The 24,078-nt window shown below is 39.4% G+C and overlaps 2 protein-coding genes and 3 pseudogenes across 2 annotated transcripts in view; 4 read left to right on the top strand and 1 right to left on the bottom strand.

Annotated features, from left to right (window-relative positions):
* Positions 1-23,953, bottom strand: part of LOC145469870 (uncharacterized) — an 89,653-nt gene extending 65,700 nt beyond the window's left edge. Inside the window, exon 1 of the mRNA XM_081453683.1 lies at positions 22,497-23,953. Coding sequence (XP_081309809.1) covers positions 23,153-23,953 — 801 coding nt within the window. The 3' untranslated portion in view covers positions 22,497-23,152. The remainder of the gene's footprint in view (positions 1-22,496) is intronic.
* On the top strand, positions 1,623-10,070 carry LOC145470506 (uncharacterized). The gene is made up of 9 exons (XM_081454317.1): positions 1,623-1,801; positions 1,870-2,017; positions 3,076-3,132; positions 3,762-3,855; positions 4,849-4,957; positions 5,454-6,037; positions 6,517-6,712; positions 7,706-8,487; positions 9,275-10,070. Exons 1-9 carry the CDS (start codon positions 1,623-1,625, stop codon positions 9,949-9,951), a joined length of 2,826 nt encoding a protein of 941 aa, XP_081310443.1. The 3' UTR covers positions 9,952-10,070.
* LOC145470262 (galactose-3-O-sulfotransferase 2-like) lies at positions 12,834-13,726 on the top strand (annotated as a pseudogene).
* Positions 14,000-14,914, top strand: LOC145470505 (galactose-3-O-sulfotransferase 2-like; annotated as a pseudogene).
* On the top strand, positions 15,155-22,499 carry LOC145470504 (uncharacterized; annotated as a pseudogene).
* Positions 23,954-24,078: the final 125 nt, after the last annotated feature.

Below are 24,078 nucleotides of genomic sequence, written 5' to 3'. Positions count from 1 at the left end.
AGCTACATGGACAAGCTTGATTAAAACAAACAGCACTTTATGGAGTGAGTGACTTTTTGGTGGTCACTTCGGTCGTTTTTGAGGAAAATTATGCGGAAAACGATGGTTTAAGATTGATGGCTTAGCTGATGATTTGGTTGCCCAACAATATACAACAATGTACAACGGTCTCCCAAGAGATTGTGTCTAGTTCAGTCTATGGACCGTAGTTTTGGCGTAAATTTAGACCTGTGAATTATCTCTTGGCTTGGCAGTAAGTGTAACGAGTAAGTGCAGTACATAACATTTGGTCAAAATAATTCAGGGAAATATTTCCATCCCAGGTATAGTGCCATATGTTAGGCAGTTTTATGCGTACAATTTCTATGAAGGTTCATTTGTGTATTGGCAATAAGCTGGGAAGCTTGAATACACCTGTTTGAAGTTCTGTTTCCTTCTATCAAGCTGAAACACCTTGAGCTTCAATACCACCACTATCCATTACCCATAGTACAAATCGGCATCATCATGTACGTTTTTACACTTTTGTGGGACAACCTTTGTCAAAAGGAGACCCACATTTCGTTTAGCCCTGAAGCCAATTAGGCCCTAACCGTTTAGTCCCCAACCAAAAGTTGACAACTGTCTATTGTTCATGTTTTAAGTGTGAACATGGGGGCTAAACGGTTAGGGGCTAATCAACATGTGGGCTAAACCACTGGTAATCTTTCATTTAATGTTCGTGTTGGTGACTATTGCCGTTCCAAAAGCCTTGTCAACAATTTCTTAAAACTAGGGGAAAAAATATTCAGGGTGCAAAGAAAACAAATTGTCAAGGGCAAGATGTAACTATGATGTACTTGATTCTCTAGCCTTCTAAAAAAATCTGTCAGCATGGTTAATTAATGTGAAATTAGATTAAATGAACTGATTATCAAGATAATGTTTTTATTGATTGTTTTTTTTTATATCTAAATATATGAAGTTAGTTTTTATTAGATTTAATTGTACATACATGTAAATATTTGTACCATTTTAATGTAGATGATGTTTTTATTATATTACTATTATCATTATCATTATTATTATTATTATTATTATTGTGTCAGTAAAAAATGCTTGAATCTGATTGGTTCTTAAAAGTCCTTGATTTATGGCTTAATTTGGCTGCTGCAATATCAAAACTGTTCGGACAGGTTAAATTGGACTGTTCAAAAGCCAATAAAAGTTCATCAACTAATGTAACTAACCAATGAAATTTTATTACCCAGCTAATGCTAGCCAATCAAAACCAAGCAAAAAATTTGAGCAGGTTTCCCAGCTCCAGTTAGAGAACAAAGATGGACTACAATTAGCTGGTTCAATGATGTTTATTCAGATATGTTTCCTTTAGAATTTGTCAACCTGTTCAACACTATTCATTTCGAAAGCTTTGATAATAAAGAAGATGATTCAGTGACAGAAGTTAACAATACTAGTAACAACAAATACAGCGAATGAGTGACCTGCCCTGACTGAATTAACTTCGGAAACAAAAAACTTAACAGTGCCTGATGAGTCCAGGTTTCCTCTGATCTCTAATGAAACAGTACTAAGAAACTCTTAAGGAGGCACAGAACAAAAACACAAAGAGAAGTACCATGATGTGGATGAGAGTTTGGTCCTCCTGGGCAAAGTCAGGAAACATAAGCGTCAACATGGAAGCCATTTCGCCTGCAACTTTAAATGAAATCCTCCAAAAGTATTATCTGGAAGTAAGAAAACAAGATGGCATGGAGTACGAACTAGACTCACTCAAGGTTATGCAAGTGACCCTGGAACGGTACCTATCTGACAAAAAATATCCAATGCATACAGCTTGATAACTGGTTGCGAATTTGCAACTGCCAGGGCTGTCTTGGATGCAAAAGCTAAACAGCTGTGCATGAATGGTTATGGCAAGAGACAAAATTGCCCTCAGCCGTACAACTCTGCTGAAGAGGAACTTTTTTGGGCCAGTGGCTTGTTAGGTGACCACATTGGAGTAGCCCTGATGAATGTAAACTTCAAAAACCTGTCCAAACACTTGGGCTTTTGAGAGTTTCATGCAGTTGTTTATTGACACAATTAATTGGTAATAAGACTTCGTGTCGTACAATTCAGGGGTAAATATATGCTTGTAATATCAAATTGGCCTCACACTGCAAGCTCTGCCAATTTGAAATTACTTGCCCGATTACTCCCTGAATTGTACTCCAATCAGTCCTATTACCATTACTTGTTTTTGTTATTAATATTGTTATCATATTTATAACAAAATTATCATGATCGTGATTGGTTCTCAATGTGCCTATTTGTCATGTAATCGGCGCGCGATCGTGTGGGACAGGTATCCAATTTGAGGGACTTTTTGTAATTTGATACCCACATGATTTGCACGTCAATTACGCATGCTTTAATGGCTTCCTTCTTAGTGTTTTGTACAGTTTTTAAAACTAATATGGAAAGCACTACTGACGTTTTTGCTCAAAAGAAGTTCTCCAAAGATTTTTTAATTTCAAAATTTGTTATAGACACTTATGATCGTGTCGTACAGTTCAGGGAGTAATCTTCCTTGTAATTTCAAATTGGCCTTGCACTTCGCCTTCGTCCGATTTTGAAATTACTCGCCTGATTACTCCCTGAATTGTACTCTACTCGGTCCAATTACTATTACTTATTATTATCATAGTTATTATTATTATTATTATTATTGTTATCATTATATTTCTTATCATCATCATCATCATTATCATTATTATTATTATTAGCTGAGAGTGAGTTCAATATGGGAAGGTTGAGTTTTGAGATTTTCCCATAAAAACCTAGCGTTTGAGGTTAATAAGTTGTTTATCATATGGCTTTTTGCTTTGTTTTTACAAGTCCATAATCAGCCCGCGGGCATTACGAGAGAATAATACCCTACGATTAGCCAATCAGAGAGCACGTTATATCGGCTACAAGAACAAGCTGTAAACAGTATAATGATGATGAGTATTACATGTATTATTACAAATCAGGTAAGTATGTATATAATATACAGTGTATGTGTACATACGGATGTGTTCTGTCCTTCAGGTCTTGTGTGTGTCAACTGGCTTTGGAATGGCTGTAGGACTATATAGGAGGTGTTTGGTGAGTTGTGTTTAACATTGAAAATATTACTTAACAGCCGAACACTGCAGTTCAAATGTTTATTATTGGGAGTATTTGATTTGTGTGTGTTTTGGTTTTGCATTCAGTACCCTTTTCAAGATAAGAAATTAGCGATACACATTTCAAATGTGCTGTCAAAACAAACTTGACATTTTTCACTCCAGCCATTGTTATTTTGTAAATTCCTCTCTCATTGGAGTATACCTATATACAAAACAATTGTCTGATTACCAACTAAATTTAAAATTATAATGTGGCAATTCTGCACAAGCACATTATATGAAAGATCTTAAAATTAATTTGAATTGGGTTGAAAGATGTAAAAATATTGCTTGAAAAAAATTCAAGTTTGAACTGGATTGGCGAGGAGAATAACAATCAGTTTCTGTCCTTTATTACATTCTAACTTGTACAAATTAAAAGTAAAAGGCATTTTTACATTATCATGGCCTGGCTTTCGACAATATCAAGTGACTAGTTCAAAAGTTTCCTAAAATAGAAACAGCAAGCTGCCACAGTTTATTTACCTGCAGTTTATACAGTGTAAACTTACATGCAAAGCTATTTACATGTAGAGATTAAGGATGTCTTAAACTTTTTTCTTGCAGATTTTTCTGACCATCCTAGCAGTACTGCTAATTCTTGGAATTGCTTTGCAGTTGCAGTTTGAGCCTTTAGTACCCATAGTTCAGAAGTATTTAGGTATGTTGTGTAACTCGGGATTTGACTTTTATAGATTAGAAGGTCATGTGCCAGTTTCATTGTGCTGCGCAAAAGTAAGTTACAGTACCACACTCTTGCAAGCGGGGCTGAACAATTTACAGGACATAGTTACTTCAGTTTTTAGTGGTACTATAAGTTACATGTAATCTCTGCAGAAAGTCCTACATCTTTCCAAGTTCCACAGTTCTTTGAAAAAGAATTTTAAATCTTCAGCTTAACCAGTTTTAGCCATCAGGTTGAAATTCCACAGATCTACATCTACATCTACATTTATTTAGTTGATAAAGTCCCGCAAGACATCACATTGGAGACATACATTGTAAGTTTTAAGTATACCCTTGGGGAAAGATTACAATCAAAATATATTCAATAGATTTTCAAACTTAGAGGCCCCAAGTTGTGCAAAGGGCTAGTCAAGGAGTAAGGTTAAGACTGTGTTTCGTCAAGTGCCCACGAGCTTATCCTGGTTTATTTAGCATTAAGCGACAGAAGTATTGCTACCCCCCCCCCCCCCTGAATGAGATGCTAGTCCTTTGCAGTGTTACCACCTTGCGTTTATCTTGCTGCACCCATTTTTCTACACCTAGGTGGAAAGAGGCACTCTGACAGTAAAGTGTCTTACCCAACAACACAACACATTTGACTCTTAACACCTTTTACCCTGACTATGACACTGACTCTGACCAGGGTTTGAACCTGGAGTGCCCGATGTGGAGTCCTGCACGCTAACCAGTAGGCCTCTTTGCCTTCATTCAACTGTCAAAGGGAATGCACAAGAAATATAAACCACAGTTGAACATCTCCCGTTTAAGCAAACACCTCGTCATGGTCCCATCCACATACAAACATAATTTATGATTTTCTTAACCTTAATCATAATGACCAGGAGTTTTATCATCTGTTAAAAACTTCAATAATATTACTGTTCTTTCTGTATTCATAATGAATAGCGTGAAGTCACTTTTGTTTCAGGAGGAAACGAAAGCCCTCTCCTTCAACAGCAGAGTCTTGGTCAACAGAATACAGTTTTCACTCAGAATAGCTCTAGTATCAATGAAACAGTTAAATGTATTCCTCACAGGTATGTACAGGTGAAGTTTACATTTCAGTCCAGCTACAGGTTCTTGGTCCTGTAGTCTAAGAAAAATTACTGGGAGCCCAAAGGTTCTTAACCATGAAATCCTGGGTGCCCAGTACTTAAGCTTATATGAAAAATGTGAGTTTTTCCAGTCACCCAAAGGTAAAAGTTGGTTGCTTGTGGCACCCAGGCCCTTCCAGAGCACAGCCCTGTTGTAGCTCAGTATATTCATTTAGTGATATTAAACATTGCTTCACAAGAATGGCTCTTGGTTCATACCCAGTGACTTTCGTAAACTTGTTTATTAAGTGGTCCATAAAATTTATCTTGCATGTACACTGTAGATTAATTAAAGTAAAGTTGTTAGCACACAGGTATTAAATTACCTTTTAAGACCAACTTTATAATGGAACGATTCTAATCCTGAGACAAACTTCATCTCAAAGTGTTAGGTAAGTGTGCAATATTTCCATTAATTTATCATCAAATTCTCTTTCAGGCCAGAAAAAGCTGGTATTAAGGTAATTCTTCAACATTATGGACAGCCAGGACGTGTTGAGGATCGGAAATGTGATGAGACTCATTACCCAGATATCTGTTCGTTTCAAGTAACAGAGTCAAGAGATGATAAACTGTCATGCGACGCCAAAGTTTGTGGGTCATCAGATATCCAAATTGCTTCCGTCAATCCAGAACTGGGTAAATCTGTCAGTGACTGGAAGCCATTACCAAAGGACACAATCACTGCTAAAGTGCAGGAGGCCATCAAAACGAACCTGGAAAGAGGTTTTAGTTTTCTTTTCTTAAGATGTGGAAGTAATTTCCAAGCGCTTACCTTTCCACCAACTTTCAAGAAAGTTGAGGATGGTAAGAGCAGAAGTAGTATCAATATCAATGTGATTATGCTTGACTCTATATCCAGACCGCATTTTTATCGAACCCTTCCAAGAGCAATAGGGGCACTTCGCAAGATTAGGGAGGATCCAAATATCAAGGCCTCCGCCCTGGATTTTGAACTCGACCAGAGTATTGGTCAACAGACATTCGAAAACTTGAGGCCATTCTTTTCTGGTGTTCTCAAAGGTGGGTTCAGTGTGTTCTGTAGCTTATATTTTTTGTCATTGTCCAGTCCTTTCCCTGGAATAATGTTGTGTAATTCAGTGCTGGAAATAATTTTTATGATGCAGCAGCTTTTAAACCTCTGTTTTCGCCAGACATAATTTACTGATTTGTTTGGACATTAAGTATAATTACAAATTTGGTCAGACGATATCCATTGTCAAACTGTTATCTTTACATGTAGCACTGGTAATAATAATCAATATTTAAACAGGGTGACCCCTTCAGTCGCAGGACTGGTATCAACGGGGGCCCTGTATAACGTAAAATAAAAAGAGCATGTATAAATAATATATATCTATAAAAAAACTAACTACTTTAATGAGGGAGCAGAGTGGAATTCGCAGGAACTTGGAGCCTGTGCAACTTTAAAGGATGATCATTACAAAGTAATGTAGAAAACTATGTGGAAGGGAAGGAGTAATTTTAAATTTTATTTACAGATGACAATGAAATCAGTGCCTCAGGAGAGAACACAAAGGCTCCTTTAGGCGTGGAGGTGTTGTATGGGACCTTCCAGAAGTGGGGCTACCAGACCCTCTTTCAAGAGGACCTTTGTTGGTATGACATTTGGGGAAGTGCATTAACAGATATTCAGAGAAGAGCGGTGCCAACCAGTGACTCGGAGTTCAAATCAAGGTGAGTGTGCCATGAGAGTGATAGTGAAGCTACATGTACAAGTAACATAGTTATGACCTAAAATCATCGGCATGCTGGGTGCTCAGCCGCAGGAGCGCTTCACACGTATTGTATGACTATGAGAAAGACATGATGCCAAGGTCCGTGTCAAGCCATCTGGTCTAGATCACTGCAGCAGCTTATTCCAGTTTCCATAGCATTAAGCAAGTATTTCTGATCCCCCTGGCCAAGCATTTAATTCACTGGTACCCATTCATACACCTGAGTGGAGGGAAGCACTGTGAGAGTAAAGTGTCTTACCTGAGAACGCAATGCAGTGACCCTGGCCAGGTCTGGAACCCATACAGCTTGATCGGCTAAGCATTAGGGGACCACTGCAAGTACTAAGCAATAACTAAATTAAGGCCTTGGTAGTAACGCTTCCAGAAGGCTGCTTAAAAATACTTCTCTGAGTTTATTCCTCTCCAACCTTGGCCAAATTTTGACAGCACACTTAACAAATTGATTTGCGGGTGTGTTAAGACAAAGCACCTTCACATCTTCATTGACCAGCCTCACTCAGCAATCTTTGTAAACAGTTTTAAAACTTAACCTTCCAACAATCTCCAAAAATATTCAAATATTATTTGCTTTAACAGTCAGAATTTTTTTCAGAAAATCACACAAATGGTCTTACATGCTAGCACGCTCCATGACTTATGTCTAGAGTCCACATAATTTCTATTTCCTTTTACTGGGACTATTTCTTTGCAGCACTGGTATTAGTTTTGATTCACTTATAACCTTGATCATCATGCCCATAACAAACTTGTTACTTTATGGGAGAATTGTGTCAACTACAGCTGCAAGTTCACCCGTAACATCAAGAGCCCATCAAACATGTTCGGCTGTAACAGATGCTACTGGTTACGGCCCTTATTGACAGCCCTATTTTGGGCTGAGTGAAATGATGTTATAGTGTCTTTAAGGCATCAGTGTTTTATTTCGCCACAGGTGGAAGGAATTACAAGAAAAGTTGATCAAGAAAAAAATTGACCACTATGGCTTGACACATTTTTCCTGCACGGTAGTGAACAAGTACGGCAGAACAAACCACTATGATTCTCCTGCTAAAGTGTGTTTCAATGGCCAGTTTTTCAGTTGGTATTTCATGGACTACATAACGAAGGTGTACACTGCTTTGCAAAAAGATGAAAAGGCAAAACCTTTGCTGTCGTACATGCATTTTAACACTGGACATGAAATGACTGGAAAGCGGATGATCAACATGGATGCCAACTTGGCAAAGTTCTTCGTCAACTTGGCAGGCTTTTCTGACACCCTTACCATCATATTTTCAGACCATGGCCACAAAATGACGCCGTTTAGTTACACAGAAGAAGGTAGAAGAGAGTTATTTGATCCAACGTTCTTCATGATTGTTCCTGATGGTGTCAAAGAAAAGCTGGGACCACAAAGGACGGCTGCCTTGTTCACAAATCAAAAGCGGCTCTTCATCCTACATGATTTGCACAAAGCACTCATGAGTTTGCACGACCCTGAGAAAATGAACTCTCAGGATTTTTCACAAACAGGCATATTCTCAGTCATTCCTGCCAACCGTACATGCGCAGACTTGTACATGCTTCCGCTGACCAGGTGTAAGTGTGAAGGCTTTGATGAAGAAGGTCATATCAAAGACAATGCAGATAATCACAAATGGCTGGCAGAATTTGCACTTGGATACATGAATGATGCAATACAACAACAGTATATGGGAGGTAAGATGTTGGCTGGTGTTGTTTTTAAAGGTTATGATGTGCTCTTTTTCAATAAACACTAATTAGATGTATGTGCAATTACTGTGCAAAAAATGTGCGGGAAGGGGGAGGGCTCCCTAGTAATAGGCTAATGGGGATGTGCTGCTGGATGGGGTCACACTTTGAGCTAGGGCAGGAAAAAAAATTGAAATCCAGTTGCCCAGTGGGCCAGTATACTTTATATTTTAGTTGCAGGGGCGGATCCAGGATTTTTCTTAAGAGGTAAGAGAAGCTGCACCAACTGGCGTAACTGACGGGTGAGGTAAACAAATTATAAAAGTAAATACAAAGAAGAAGGCTTCATCTCGGCGGGGGGGGGGGGGGGGGCGGGGAAGGGGTGCGCACCCCCAGCACCCTTTCCCTAGATCCGCATCTGAGTTGCCCTCACTATAATATTACTTGCCCAATAGACGTAATGACAAAAAGAAATGCAGAATCAACTCATTGCTTTTCTTATCTGGCAGTCTCAAGTTTTGAAATTGTTTTTGTTGGTGACTACTGAGGCACAGTAATTTTCCTGGTAGATGGCATTTATCCAAAATGTGCCTGAATTATAATTTGTGTTCTGTTGGGAACAACTATTGAATATTAACTGTACCAATTTTTTTTCATTTTTATTTTTTATTTTTTTTTATATTTTTGGTTGATTTCGATAGATAGTTCCAGAAGACCAGTTTCCCAACCAAACATAGTTGAAAAAGTGTTCCATCTTGAGCTCAATAAAAAATTGGTTTAATATTTTTCCATCTTTCAGGTGATACAGATAAAAAATCTGGGTTTGGAAACTGTGAACGCCTTGTTGGAAAAACATTTACCAATGTTACTAAACGTTTCCATGGGGAGTACATTATGACCACTATGGACATACATGTGGTCCCTCCACATGGATATGAAGAGGATGAAGTTTATAAAGTCTCCATAAAGCAGTTCGCTCAACCAAAACAAAGAGTATTTTTTCTTAGTTTTGTACGGCAGACGAGGTATAGCAAGTTTGAGCCATGCGTTGACAAATCGGTTGACATCAAGCTCTGTGCATGCGCCAAAGAGAGCAGTACAGATGTAACAAAGAATGGAGTACTATTTGAGAATGGTGTTCCACGTAAAATGTTTGGTTCAGAGACAACTGTGAAAGACTTGGATTTGAATTGTCTCTTATTCTTGAGAAGGGATTATGAAACTTTCTCCTTTGCGCTAGAAGTAGCAAATGTATGCACTGATCGTACTTATAAATTTACTCTAACCGGCTCAATGGATCAAAGGATTTTTGCTAACACATTGCCCATGAGTCGGGAGCTAACTCCAAGGACCTTTTCCTTCTTAACATCTGTTTACAAATATGTCTCTAAAGTTAATTCTCCTTTGAATTTGAAAGCAAGTATACAAGTGAAGAAGGATGGCGAAAGTGATTTCAAAAGTTTGGGAACAGTCAGTGTTTCATGATAGTAATTAAGTTAATATTTTCTTGACTCAGTCTGAAGTTGATCTATCTACCAGTTTTAGCTATGGCTACATAATAACAGTTGTAAATTTTGAGGACAGTTGGAATTTTTTTATGAGACTAATAGTTAGTGATTCCTAACAGATCCAAATTTTAAAGGAGGGCAGGAGAGGGGAGGGTTGGATATATGAGAAGGGAGGGCTGGTGACCACCTCTCAGTCGGGCCATTCAATGATATTTGGGGGTCAGACTAGCAGTTATTTATTGTATAGCCCGGAGCAACAACAAACAATAGCTGTTATCAATAACGGCTTGATATTAAGCTGTTCCAGGCTTTTGGTAAGTAGAGATGACATGAAAAAGTGGGCAGGCCAAAAAAGAGCCAGCAGGGGTTGTGTGGTGGTTGAGGCGGGGGGGGGGGGATGGGATAGAAAAAGCCCCCCTCCCCTTGAAGAGGCTTTTTTTATGTTGTCCCTTGTTACTGACCAAAAGCCTGGAGCAGACTAGCTTAAAATGATATCGATTTTATGAACAGGGGCTTGCATACATTTAAATGAAAAACCAAACATGTGAATTCATGACAGTTAGATTGGACACCTTAGGAACTCTTATATGCAGTAAACAATGATTAATCTAAACCAGGGCTCGGAATATACCTCATGTACAAAAAACCAAATGTCCAGTTTGGTTTGTGTAATATTCTGCCCTGGGTATTGTTCTTCATGACATGTAGATAAGGTATGGGAAATCGCTCTGACCTTCCCCAAGCCCGTTGCCTGACTCAACATACTACACAGTCAATAATGCAATACAGCTCGCTCATGTACGTCCTTCAGATTTTGACATCCAGATCTGCCAACTTTGCAGCTGCACCTGCAAGATTTACCACCTGCTTTATTTTCATGTAATGCAAGGCTGTCGAGCTATTCTTCCATCCAACATGGTCCATGATCTCATGCAAGCTCACCCCTGACAAAGCTAAAGAAACAGGCGCCCCACTACGAAAATCGTGAAGAGTATAACGGTCACCAGATAATAGGTCGCCCAGTGAAGTAGTATATACACACAATCTAGCCTGAGCCGCTTCAGAATCCAAATGCTTAGTGAAATATTACCAGATTTGGTTACAAAACGGAACAAAAAACCCGGACAAAGCTTAATGCCTCAAGATTTACAAACATCAAAATACAACTCAAGCCCTCTAATAGGACAGATAGTTAAACTGGAACCTCTCTTAAGTGCGAACACGTTTGCATCCCCCGATCTTAATGTGTTCGTCCAAAAATGGTTAAAAAGGAATCCTGACTTAACAGGAAAACGTAAAATCTCAACTGTCTTGGACAAAAGTAAATCAGCGGCACGATCTCCAACAAAAAATAGGACTTCAAACATTGCCTGATCTCTCGCGAAAATATAGATCTGACTCGGAGTTAACGTCGCACAATGTAATATTTGGGAATGAATATGACGGGCTAGGATCACCAAATCACTCAGGAAAATACGCTTGGCTTGACGTGGAACCACTCTGGCTTTCAACTGCTCCTCCCGTGTATCTGCCAAACATCTTTTAACCGAGCGATCCGCAGCCGGATTGCCAATGTTCAAAATCGACTGCCATTCCGTACCTCTGCCATGTTCAGCAAAAATTGCTCGAAGTTTTCCTATTAAAGCATCAACCGTCCCAAAGGCAAGTCTCTTGGGGCATCCACAAGAACTCATACTGACATTTTGACTAGAAAGGTGTAGACATTCTGGAAGGTGAACACGCAAGGCTGAAGCAAGCGTTTTAGGGGTTGCAAGATGAGACAAAAAATTCATAAACTCACACTCGAACGCAGTCTTCTGTTTCACATAGCGCGACGATCCTCGCTGTTGAGACAATTGAGCCAGGCGTTCAGAAATTTCGTTCTTATCAACTTTAAATTTTTTAGATGGCCCTCCAGTCCCGTGTTCTTGGACATCGTTCCGTACGTAACCACACTGTTGACCGTGAAAACCGAAAAAACCCATCGCTGGCGTAGGAACATTTGGGACAAGCCACTGAGGGAGTAAACAGTTTAGGAACCCGAGGTGACGGCTGAAAGAATACAAAGGATACATAAATGTCACTTCGTATTCAAGTCAATAACGAGACACTCTACACGCCCAAAGGGTCAACATACACTTGGCAGGACTGTAGCCTACTTTAGACGGGACCAAAATAACGCCCATAGTACCGTGTGAGCCGGGACAAATTCTAGCTGAAGAGCGAGCTGTTAGCTCAGGCCACCAATTTTATAGGTGAATTTATAGGTGAAGTTTTTGGCTTAGGCAAGGACCCAAAAAAATCTTTACAGTCATTTCTCAATTGCGGCTTTAGAATGAGGAATTCTATCAGAAGCATTCTCTCAGATGTATTTTTTAAATGTATTTCATTATGTTTGCATACACTTTACAATACTGTTGCTGCTGCTTTTCACTAAAACAATACAGATGTTGTTAAACAAGCAGACAGTGGGTTTCAGAAGTCAGAAGATGATCCAAAAAGTAAGAAGCAGGATTGGGAATAATTTTTCACACATAGGGTTTATTATTAATCAGAACAGTGTTTAATAATTTGCACCTTGCGACTTGGCCAGTAGATTTTTTTATGGGGAAAGGGGTTGAGGGAGCTTTCCCCCAAATGCAGTCGCCATGACTTCTATAACCCTCTGTTTCAATGTGAATTCCAGGTTCTTCTGCAGAAGAATGTCCAACCAGTATGCAAGTCATAGGCTCAACTCCTATTGGGAGAACTTGAACATTTTTATTTAGATTAGGTTGTGGTTCTGTGTGTTTCAGTTACTCACAAACTCTCCTCAATCACTGGTTTTGTGTTTCTCTACCATCAGTCATCTTAGTGGAGTTCATACAAGATACAATAAAAAGAAGCCATGCATCATCTCTTCCCAAAGGACACCAGCATGTACATTACGATTCTCAGAGACCCAGTAGACCAGTTTGAATCAGTTTTTAACTACATGGAATTTATAGGTGAAGTTTTTGGCTTAGGCAAGGACCCAAAAAAATCTATAAAGTCATTTCTCAGGAATGGAATAAAATTTTAAAATATTACCGCAGGTCGATCATCAGTTTTAGCCAGAAATCCCATGATGTTTGACTTTGGTGTAGATTACCAGTTTTACCAGAACTTGACAGCAGTCAAAGAGTACATTGCCTTTTTGGAAAAAGAATTTGATTTGGTCAAGATCACTGGAGTACTTTGAAGAGTCTATGGTGCTAATGAAATGCTTGCTTTGCTGGAAATTTGAAGATTTTTTTCACATTGAATCCAATGCGAGAGTGGATAAAGAAGGAGCTGAAATGAGTGACAACTTAAAAGAGAACATCAAACGATGGAACAAAGCAGATATGTTATTGTACGAGCACTTTAACAGAACATTTTGGCGCCAAATAAACCTGGAGAGGGAAGGGTTTTATGACGACCTGAAAACTTTTCATCGGATGAATGAAGAGATGAATCAAAAGTGGTTTAACGGAACTTTGACCCTTCAATTAGTTTATCCTGGCAAATATGTTAAGTCACCTGTTTTAAATCCAAACTTGCCAGCAGAAATAAAGGACAAATGTGAAAAGATGACTAGAAAAGAAAATGCATACCTCACACACTTAAGAAATAGACAATCCTCCAAATCCGCAGGTTACATCAAGACATTGCTAGATGAAGAGGAAGAAGCTGACAATATAATTAGCTCAGATGTGGCAAAAGAACTTGCATACGATCCTTTGCCGCTATAAAAATATATTGTAAAAAGTAGAACTGAACGGGGGGGGAAGAGATTTTCTACTCACAAACTCTGCTCAATCACTGGGTTTGTGTTTCTCTGCCATCAGTCATCTTAGTGGACCTCTCAGGAAACAGAAGTTTTCTTCACTGGGTACAAAATGTCACAGCTGTTGGCTGTGATTGGCAGATTTGGAACCATTTTCTTTGTTTCTTTTTTGCAAGGTTGATTAGTTGTCGTCATAATTAACATTGTAAGATCTTTCTAATAAAATCTGTGGGGTTTTTTTCACAGACACAAATTAACAGTTGAGACAACCAGACGGATATTAAAGCTGCTCTCAGCTGACAAGTGTGCTCCTATAGGATAGGTTCTCTTTCTCAAGACACACAAAACAGGATTATCCACTGTGGCTAAAATCTTCTTCCCTTACGGCGACTCTAATTATCTTTCTTTTGTTCTCGGCAATGACCCAATGGTTGGCTGGCCTCATCGATTTCGCCTCATACATGCCTTGCCGCGCAATGGAATTCAACCAAATTTTCTGTGCAGTCATACAAGATACAATAAAAAAAACCATATATCATCTCTTCCCAAAGGACACCAGCATGTACATTACGATCCTCACAGACCCGGTAGACCAGTTTGAATCAGTTTTTAACTACGTGGAATTAGGTGAAGTTTTTGGTTTAGATAACGACCCAACAAAATCTATAAAGTCATTTCTTAGGAATGGAAAAAAATTCTAAAATATTACCGCAAGTCGATCATCAGTTTTAACCAGAAATCCCATGATGTTTGACTTTGGTTTAGATTACCAGTTCTACCAGAACTTCACAGCAGTCAAAGAGTACATTGCCTTTTTGGAAGGAGAATTTGATTTGGTTATGATCATGGAATACTTTGAAGAGTCTATGGTGCTAATGAAACGCTTGCTTTCCTGGGAATTTGAAGATTTTTTCCATATTAAATCCAATGCGAGAGTGGATAAAGAAAGAGCTGAAATGTGTGACAACTTAAAAGAAGAACCTCAAACGATGGTGATTATTAGCTCCAAATGATTACATTTAATTAATATTTTTCCATCTTTCAGGTGATACAGATGAAACATCTGGGTTTGGAAACTTTGAACGCTTTGTTGGAAAAACATTTACCAATGTTATTAAGCGTTTCCAAGGGGATTACATCATGACCACTATAATCATACATGTGGTCCCTCCACATGAATATAAAGAAGATGAAGTCTATAAAGTCTCCATAAAGCAGTTCGCTCAACGAAAACAGAGTATTTTTTCTTAGTTTTGTACGGCAGACGAGGTATAGCAAGTTTGAGCCATGCGTTGACAAATCAGTTGACCTCAAACTCCGTAGATGCGCCAAAGAGAGCATTACAGATGTAACAAAGAATGGAGTACTGTTTGAGAATGGTGTTCCACGTAAAATGCTTGGTTCAGAGACAACTGTGAAAGACTTGGATTTGAATTGTCTCTTATTCTCGAGAAGGGATAATGAAACTTTCTCCTTTGCGCTAGAAGTAGCAAATGTATGCACTGATCGTACTTATAAATTTACTCTAACCGGCTCAATAGATCAAAGGATTTTTGCTAACACAGTGCCCATGAGTTGGGAGCTAACTCCAAGGACCTTTTCCTTCTTAACATCTGTTTACAAATATGTCTCTAAAGTTAATTCTCCTTTGAATTTGAAAGCAAGTATACAAGTGAAGAAGGATGGCGAAAGTGATTTCAAAAGTTGGGAACAGTCAGTGTTTCATGATAGTAATTAAGTTAATATTTTCTTAACTCAGTCTGAAGTTGATCTATCTACCAGTTTTAGCTATGGTTACATAACAGTTGTAAATGTTGGGGACAGTTGCAATTTTTTTTTTATGAGACCAATAGCTAGTGATTCTTAATATAGCTAGTGATTCTCTCTTGAAACATCTCTTTATTTCAACTCTCTTCCCAATCCTCAATCTTTCCAAACAAACACTACTCGCGAAAAGCCTGAGAAAAACCCTTCAAATTATTACGACTCATTGCGTCTTTCCGATCTCGACATTCAGATCTGCCAACTTTGCAGCCACACCTGCAGGATTTACCACCTGCGTTAATTTGATGTAACGCAAGGCTGTCGAACTATTCTTCTATCCAACATGGTCCATGATCTCACGCAAGCTCACCCCTGACAAGGAAAAAGAAACAGCCGCCCCACTACGAAAATCGTGAAGAGTATAACGGTCACCAGATAATAGGTCGCCCAGTGAAGTAGTATAAACACTCAATGTAGGATGAGCCGCTTCGGAATCCAAATGCTTAGGTGAAATATTTCCAGATTTGGTTACAGAACGCAACAAAAAAACCCGGACATAGCTTAATGCCTCAAGATCAGTTTACAAACATCAAAATACAACTGTAGCCCTCTAACAGGACAGATAGTTAAATTGGAACCTCTCTTAAGTGCGAACACGTTTGCATCCCCCGATCTTAATGTGTTCGTCCAAAAATGGTTAAAAAGGAATCCTGACTTAACAGGAAAACGTAAATTCTCAACTGTCTTGGACAAAAGTAAATCAGCGGCACGATTTCCAGCAAAAAATAGCACTTAAAACATTGCCTGATCTCTCGCGAAAATATAGATCTGACTCGGAGTTAACGTCGCACAATGTAATATTTGGGAATGAATATGACGGGCTAGGATCACCAAATCACTCAGGAAAATAGGCTCGGCTTGACGCGGAGCCACTCTGGCTTTCAACTGCTCCTCCCGTGTATCTGCCAAATATCTTTTAACCGAGCGATCCGCAGCCGGATTGCCAATGTTCAAAATCGACTGCCATTCCGTACTCTCGTATGTTCAGCAAAAATTGCTCGAAGTTTTCCTATTAAAGCATCAACCGTCCCAAATTTTAGATTTGTCAAAATATGTAACTAGTGCTAGTGTTATTGTTGTGTTTTTAAAGCTTTTTTTTGTTTATGTGTGCAAAAGTAATAAAAATGTGAAGAAAAAGAAAAAGCAACCGTTCCACAGGCAAGTCTCTTGGGGCGTTCACAAAAACCCATATTAACATTTTGACTAGAAAGGTGTAGACATGCCGGAAGATGAACTCGCGCTTTACCCCCACGATATTTCCATACTAAGAGCGCTATCACATCTTCTGGCAAGGCTGCGAGGGGTTGCAAGATGAGACGAAAAATTCATAAACTCACACTCGAGAGCTGTTAGCTCAGTCCACCAATACGGATACAGACAAAGCTCTGGAACAATAATGGTGAACGGAATTTGGCAACTGTAAAAGAACTTTAAAACCGGACCCACCAAACCAAACGGCGGCAAAACGTAAGGATTAAGCATATCCTCTGTCTCCAGTACATTCAGTGAAAATAAGTTGACGCCCCGAGAATCCGGACTCAGAAAGGGATTAAAATGTGGAAGTCAAATACCAGATCGTCCAATTACGGCACTAGAGTCTAATGTCATAAGGTCAAATGAGTGGCCAGAAATTCCACCAAAAGTTTGTTCTACCAGGCTCCATGTTTCATCTGATAACCTTGAATCCAGTCCTGAGAGCTGGCGAGAGGGACCGTCCGCAGGATTGTTGCTAGACTTTACATGACTTAAAGGAAGCTGTAAGTTGCGCTCTGATAACTCGAAGAAAAGATCCTTAGTTACTTTACTCAGCTGAGGGGAGTTCTTGCTCCCCTGACCCTCCCATGCATCAATCAGAACACGACTATCTACATCCACATCTATCCTACAATCTTTTATAGTAGCGGGAGGAGCTTTCAAAGCGTTAACCAATGCTAGTATCTCTTAAGTTGAAATATTGAGCTCTTTTTGTTGTGGAAACCAATGGTCTCTAAATGCCCGCTCGCCAGAAGGCAAGTGGAGAACACAGCTCCACCCATAGTCGGAAGCATCCGTAGACAAGGACAGACCAACATGCTTCTCATCTCTCCAGGGAACTGATCCCTTCCATGAGTCCAAAAACCGCCAATAGCAAAGTTCTTCTCGTAAACAAGGCGAAAGCACTACTTGACGACTTGCTCCACAAGTGGTCAAGTAGTTCCACACAGGTTCCACAGTTCTTTGAAAAAGAATTTTAAATCTTCAACTTAACCAGTTTTAACAATCAGGTTGAAAATTCACAGATTGGAGTTATACATTGTAAGTTCCAAGTATACCCTTTGGGGAAAGATTGTAATCAAAATATATTCAGTAGATTTTCAAACTTAGAGGTCCCAAGTTGTGCAAAGGGCTAGTCAGGGAGTAAGGTTAAGTCTGTGTTATGCCAAGTGCCCGCGAGCTTATCCTGGTTTATTTAGCATTAAGCGACAGAAGTATTGCTATCCCCCCCCCCCCCCCTGAATGGGATACCAGTCCATTGCAGTGTTAACACCTTGCATTTAACTTGCTGCACCCATTTTTCTACAGCTGGGTGGAAAGAGGCACTGACACTAAAGTGTCTTGCCCATGAATCGAACACAACACATTTGACTCTTAACACCTTTTACCCTGACTATGACACTGACTCTGACCAGGGTTTGAACCTGGAGTGCCCGATGTGGAGTCCCGCGCGCTAACCAGTAGGCCTCTTTGCCTTCATTCAACTGTCAAAGGGAATGCACAAGAAATATAAACCACAGTTGAACAACTCCCATAATAAGCAAACACCTTGTCATGGTCCCATCCACATACAAACATAATTTACGATTTTCTTAACCTTAATCATAATGACCAGGAGTTTCATAATCTAATTAAAACAACAATTATTAATGTTCTTTCTCGTTTGGTTTTTTGTTCCGATTTCATAATGAATAGCGTCAAGTCACTTTTGTTTCAGGAGGAAACGAAAGCCCTCTCCTTCAACAGCAGCATCTTGGTTAACAGAATACAGTTTTAACTCAGAATAGCTCTAGTATCAATGAAACATTTAAATGTATTCCTCACAGGTATGTACGGGTGAAGTTTACATTTCAGCCCAGCCACAGGTTCTTGCCTGTAGTCTAAGAAAAATTACTGGGATCCCAAAGGTCCCTAACCATGAATTCCTAGGTGCCCAGTAAGAGTTAGTTAGTAACAGTTAGTTGCTGGTGGCACCCTGGCGCTTCTAGGGCAGACAACTTTTGTAGCTCAGTATATTCATTTAGTGATATTGAAAATTGCTTCACAAGAATGGCTCTTGATTTATACCCAGTGACTTTCGTAAAGTTGTTTATTAAGTGGTCCATAAAATTTATCTCTCATGTACACTTTAGATTAAGTAAAGTAAAGTTGTTAGCACACAGGTATTAACCTACCCCTAAGATCAACGTTATAGTGGAACGATTCTAATCCTACATGTAGGATAAACTTAATCTCAAAGTGTTAGGTAAGTGTGTAACTGATATTTAACCCATTAATTTATCATCAAATTCCCTTTCAGGCCAGATAAAGCTGGTACTGAGCCAATTCTTAAGCTTTATGGACAGCCAGGGCATGTTGAGGATTGGAAATGTGACGAGATTTATCACCCAGATATCTGTTCGTTTCAAGTAACAGAGTCAGGAGATAATAAACTGTCATGCGACGCTAAAGTTTGTGGGTCATCAGATATCCAAATTGCTTCCGTCAATCCAGAGATGGATAAAGCTGTCAGTGACTGGAAGCCATTACCGAAGGACACAATCACTGCTAAAGTGCAAGGGGCCATCAAAACGAACCTGGAAAGGGGTTTTAGTTTTCTTATCTTAAGATGTGGAAGTAATTTCCAAGCGCTTACCTTTCCACCAACTTTCAAGAAAGTTGAAGACGGCAAAAGCAGAAGTGGTATCAATATCAATGTGATTATGCTTGACTCTATATCCAGACCGCATTTTTATCGAACCCTTCCAAGAGCAATAGGGGCGCTTTGCAAGATTACAGAGGATCCAAATATCAAGGCCTCCGCCCTGGATTTTGAACTCGACCAGAGTATTGGTCAACAGACATTCGAAAACTTGAGGCCATTCTTTTCTGGTGTTCTCAAAGGTGGGTTCAGTATGCTTTGTAACTTTTAATTTATTTCACTGTCCAATCCTTTCTCTGGAATAATGTTGTATAATTCAGTGCTGGAAATAATTTTATGATGCAGCAGCTTTTAAACCTCTGTTTTGGCCAGACATAATATTAATGATATATTATTATTTACTGATTTGTTTGGACATTAAATACGTAATTTTACAAGTTCATTCAGACGATGTCCATTGTCCAACTGTTATTTGTAACACTGGTAATGAGGGAGAAATTTACAAAGTGATGTAGGAAACTATGTGGAAGGGAAGGAGTAATTTTAAATTTTATTTACAGATTACAATGAAATTAGTGCCTCAGGGGAGAACACAAAGGCTCCTTCAGGCGTAGAGTTGGTGTATGGGACCTCCCAGAAGTGGGGCTACCAGACCCTCTTTCAAGAGGACCTTTGTTGGTACGCATTTGGCGAAGTGCATTAACAGATATTCAGAGAAGAGTAGTGCCAACCAGTGACTCGGAGTTCAAATCAAGGTGAGTGCGTCATATGTGAGTAATGGTAAAGCTACATGTACAAGCGACATGGTTATAACCTAGAATCATCAGCATGCTGTGTGCTCAGCAGGGGCAGCGCTACACACATATTGTGGGACTATGAGAAAGACATAATGCCAAGGTCTGTGTCAAGCCATGTGGTCCAGATCACTGCAGCAGCTTATCCCAGTTTCGGTAGCATTAAGCAAGTATTTCTGATCCCCCTGGCCTAGCATTCATACACCTGAGTGGAGGGAAGCACTGTGAGAGTAAAGTGTCTTGCCTGAGAACGCAATCCAGTGACCCTGGCTAGGGCCGGAACCCATACAGCTTGATCGGCTAAGCATTAGGGGACCATGCCTTCCGCTGCAAGTACTAAGCAGTAACTACATTAAGGCCTTGGTAGTAATGCTTCCAGAAGGCTACTTAAAAATTCTTCTCTTTTGACGGAGTTTATTCCTCTCCAACCTTGGCCAAATGTTGATAGCACACTCGACAAAATTAATTTGTTGGTGTGTAAAGACAAAGCACCTTCACATCTTCATTGACCAGCCCTACTCAGCAATCTTTGTAAACAGTTTTAAAACTTAACCTTCCAACAATCTCCAAAAATATTCAAATATTATTTGCTTTAATGGTCAGAAAATCACACAAAAGGTCCACATGTAAGCACACTCCACAGCTTATTTAATTTATTGATAGTTCCTATCTTCATTCCGAAAAGCCCTTTTGGGACGAATGAAGTATGTATGTACGTATTTCTTGAATCCATATAATTTCTATTTCCTTTCACTGGAACTATTTCTTTGCAGGGCTGTTATTAAGTTTTGATTCACGTATAGCCTTGATTATCATGCCCATAACAAACTTATAACTTCATGGGATAATTGTATTAACTACAGCCAAGTTCACCCATAACAACAAGAGCCCATCAAACATGTTCGGCTGTAACAGATGCTACTGGTTACGGCCCTTATTGACAGCCCTATTTTGGGCTGAGTGAAATGATGTTATAGTGTCCTTAAAGCATCAGTGTTTTATTTCACCACGGGTGGAAGGAATTACAAGAAAAGTTGGTCAAGAAAAAAATTGACCACTATGGCTTGACACATTTTTCCAGCACAGTAGTGAACAGGTACGACAGAACAAACCACTATGATTCTCCTGCTAGGGTGTGTTTCAATGGCCAGTTTTTCAGTTGGTATTTCATGGACTACATAACGAAGGTGTACACTGCTTTACAAAAAGATGAAAAGGCAAAACCTTTGCTGTCGTACATGCATTTTAACACTGGACATGAAATGACTGGAAAGCGGATGATCAACATAAATGGCAACTTGGCAGGCTTTACTGACACCCTTACCATCATATTTTCAGACCACGGCCACAAAATGACGCCGTTTAGTTACACAGAAGAAGGTAGAAGAGAGTTATTCGATCCAACGTTCTTCATGATTGTTACTGATGGTGTTAAAGAAAAGCTGGGACCACAAAGGACGGCTGCCTTGTTCACAAATCAAAAGCGGCTCTTCATCCTACGTGATTTGCACAAAGCTCTCATGAGTTTCACGACCCTGAGAAAATGAACTCTCAGTCGTTCCTGCCAACCGCACATATGCAGACTTGTACATGCTTCCGCTGACCAAGTGGTAAGTGCGAGGGCCTTGATTGAGAAGGTCATATCAAAGATAATGCAGATAATCAAAAATGGCTGCCAGAATTTGCAGCTGGATACATGAATGACGCAATACAACAGCAGTATGTGGGAGGTAAGATGTTGGCTGATGTTATTGATTTTTAAGGTTGTGATGTGCTCTTTTTTAATAAACACTAATTAGATGTATGTGCAATTACTGTGCAAAGAATGGAGTACTGTTTGAGAATGGTGTTCCACGTAAAATGTTTGGTTCAGAGACAACTGTGAAAGACTTGGATTTGAATTGTCTCTTATTCTTGAGAAGGGATTATGAAACTTTCTCCTTTGCGCTAGAAGTAGCAAATGTATGCACTGATCGTACTTATAAATTTACTCTAACCGGCTCAATAGATCAAAGGATTTTTGCTAACACGTTGCCCATGAGTCGGGAGCTAACTCCAAGGACCTTTTCCTTCTTATCATCTGTTTACAAATATGTCTCTAAAGTTAATTCTCCTTTGAATTTGAAAGCAAGTATACAAGTGAAGAAGGATGGCGAAAGTGATTTCAAAAGTTTGGGAACAGTCAGTGTTTCATGATAGTAATTAAGTTAATATTTTCTTACCTCAAGTAAGTAAGTAAGTAAGTAAGTAAGTAAGCACTTTATTTAGACACATTTCACCAGCGAGCCTGGGGCTCGTTTAATTGTGAACGTGTATGCTAAAATTAAAATGTAAAATTTAAATATGTTATCTATTCAATAGATAATAGATTGATCTATCTACCAGTTTTAGCTATGGCTACATAATAACAGTTGTAAATTTTGAGGACAGTTGTGATTGTTTTTATGAGACCAATAGCTAGTGATTCTTAACAGATCCAAATTTTGAAGGAGGGCAGGAGAGGGGAGGGTTGGATATGTGAGAAGGGAGGGCTGGTGACTGTAGTGTTTCACGGTCAGTGAAACATCCGGATTTAACCAAAATAAGTACACGCAATACCGATTCAACTCGACACTTGACCATGTGCTTTTAATCACCCATAATTCATTTCGGCCGTACACGATTACATCATCGATACTACAATCTCTCCCTTTTTTTAAAATAAATTGTCCAGTCCAGATTTTTAAACAAAATAACATTACATACTATAACCGTTTCTAAATGGCTACTAACTCAAAGAAAAGTGCTCCAATGTCCAAGACTGAAATCAATACAAAAATGACATATTTATAAAAGTGAAATGTCCTTCTCAAGAACTGTCCATCCTGTAAACAAAGTCTTAACCGAGTTCATAATCTTTTAGCCTCTCAGGTTGACGATTGCGCCTGGGCCGCAACGCATAATGCTGAGTTGAAACTCTTGGTTCCTCTTTCTGACTAGTTTCTGGGTCTTTTGACAATGTCCATTTAGGATTGCTGGCTGCTGTCTCTTGTGATTTATCCTCGTCATTCTTCTGTAGGTGAGTAACATTTCTTTTGTAGTGGACGCCAGCAGGAGACTTAATTTCCACATGACTTCTTTGTTTGTTGACCACCTCATAGGGTGTGGCTTCAAATAATGGTGAGAGCTTGTCTGACTTCGGTTTCTGAGGAAGAACTTTGTCTCCCTCTTTCAGGTTAGACTCACAAACACCTCTGAAATTATTAGCATAGTCTTTGCCCTTTTGCTTTCTTTCACGATCTCTGTCCAAGACTTCAATGTCATTACTAGCAGAGCGCAGCTCTTCCACACCTGGGAGCTTTGAACGAATCTCTCTTCCAAATAACAATTTAGCAGGACTCACTCCAGTAGTTTTGTGTTGTTTGCTTCTGTGACCGAGCAAGAATTTCTGCAATTCCTTTTGCCGGTCACGTCCCTCGCTGTGCGCAACACGCATAGCTTTCAGCAGACTCCTATTTTGTCTCTCTACCTCACCGTTGGCTTGCGGCCACAATGGAGTCGATGTTCTGTGTTCGATGTTGTTATCTTTGAGGTAGGCTTCAAATTCTTCTGACACAAATTGTAGACCGTTCAACTTGTCTGTTTTTATTGACAGCGACAGTCCATGAGTAGCAAACATTACTTCCAGACAGCTAACCATTTTGCCAGATTTGGTTACAGCTACTTCGAAGAATCGACTAAAAAAATCACCAACCACCAGTAGATATTCACCCGTTGGAAGGGGTGTTAACAGATCCGCTGCGAGGTCTTGCCATGGCTGTGTAG

This window comes from Orbicella franksi, chromosome 15, assembly GCF_964199315.1.
Source record: "Orbicella franksi chromosome 15, jaOrbFran1.1, whole genome shotgun sequence".
Classification (NCBI taxonomy): Eukaryota; Metazoa; Cnidaria; class Anthozoa; order Scleractinia; family Merulinidae; genus Orbicella; species Orbicella franksi.
The sequence above is the reverse complement of the archived record's forward strand: the minus strand, read 5'-3'. Positions and strand labels throughout refer to the sequence as shown.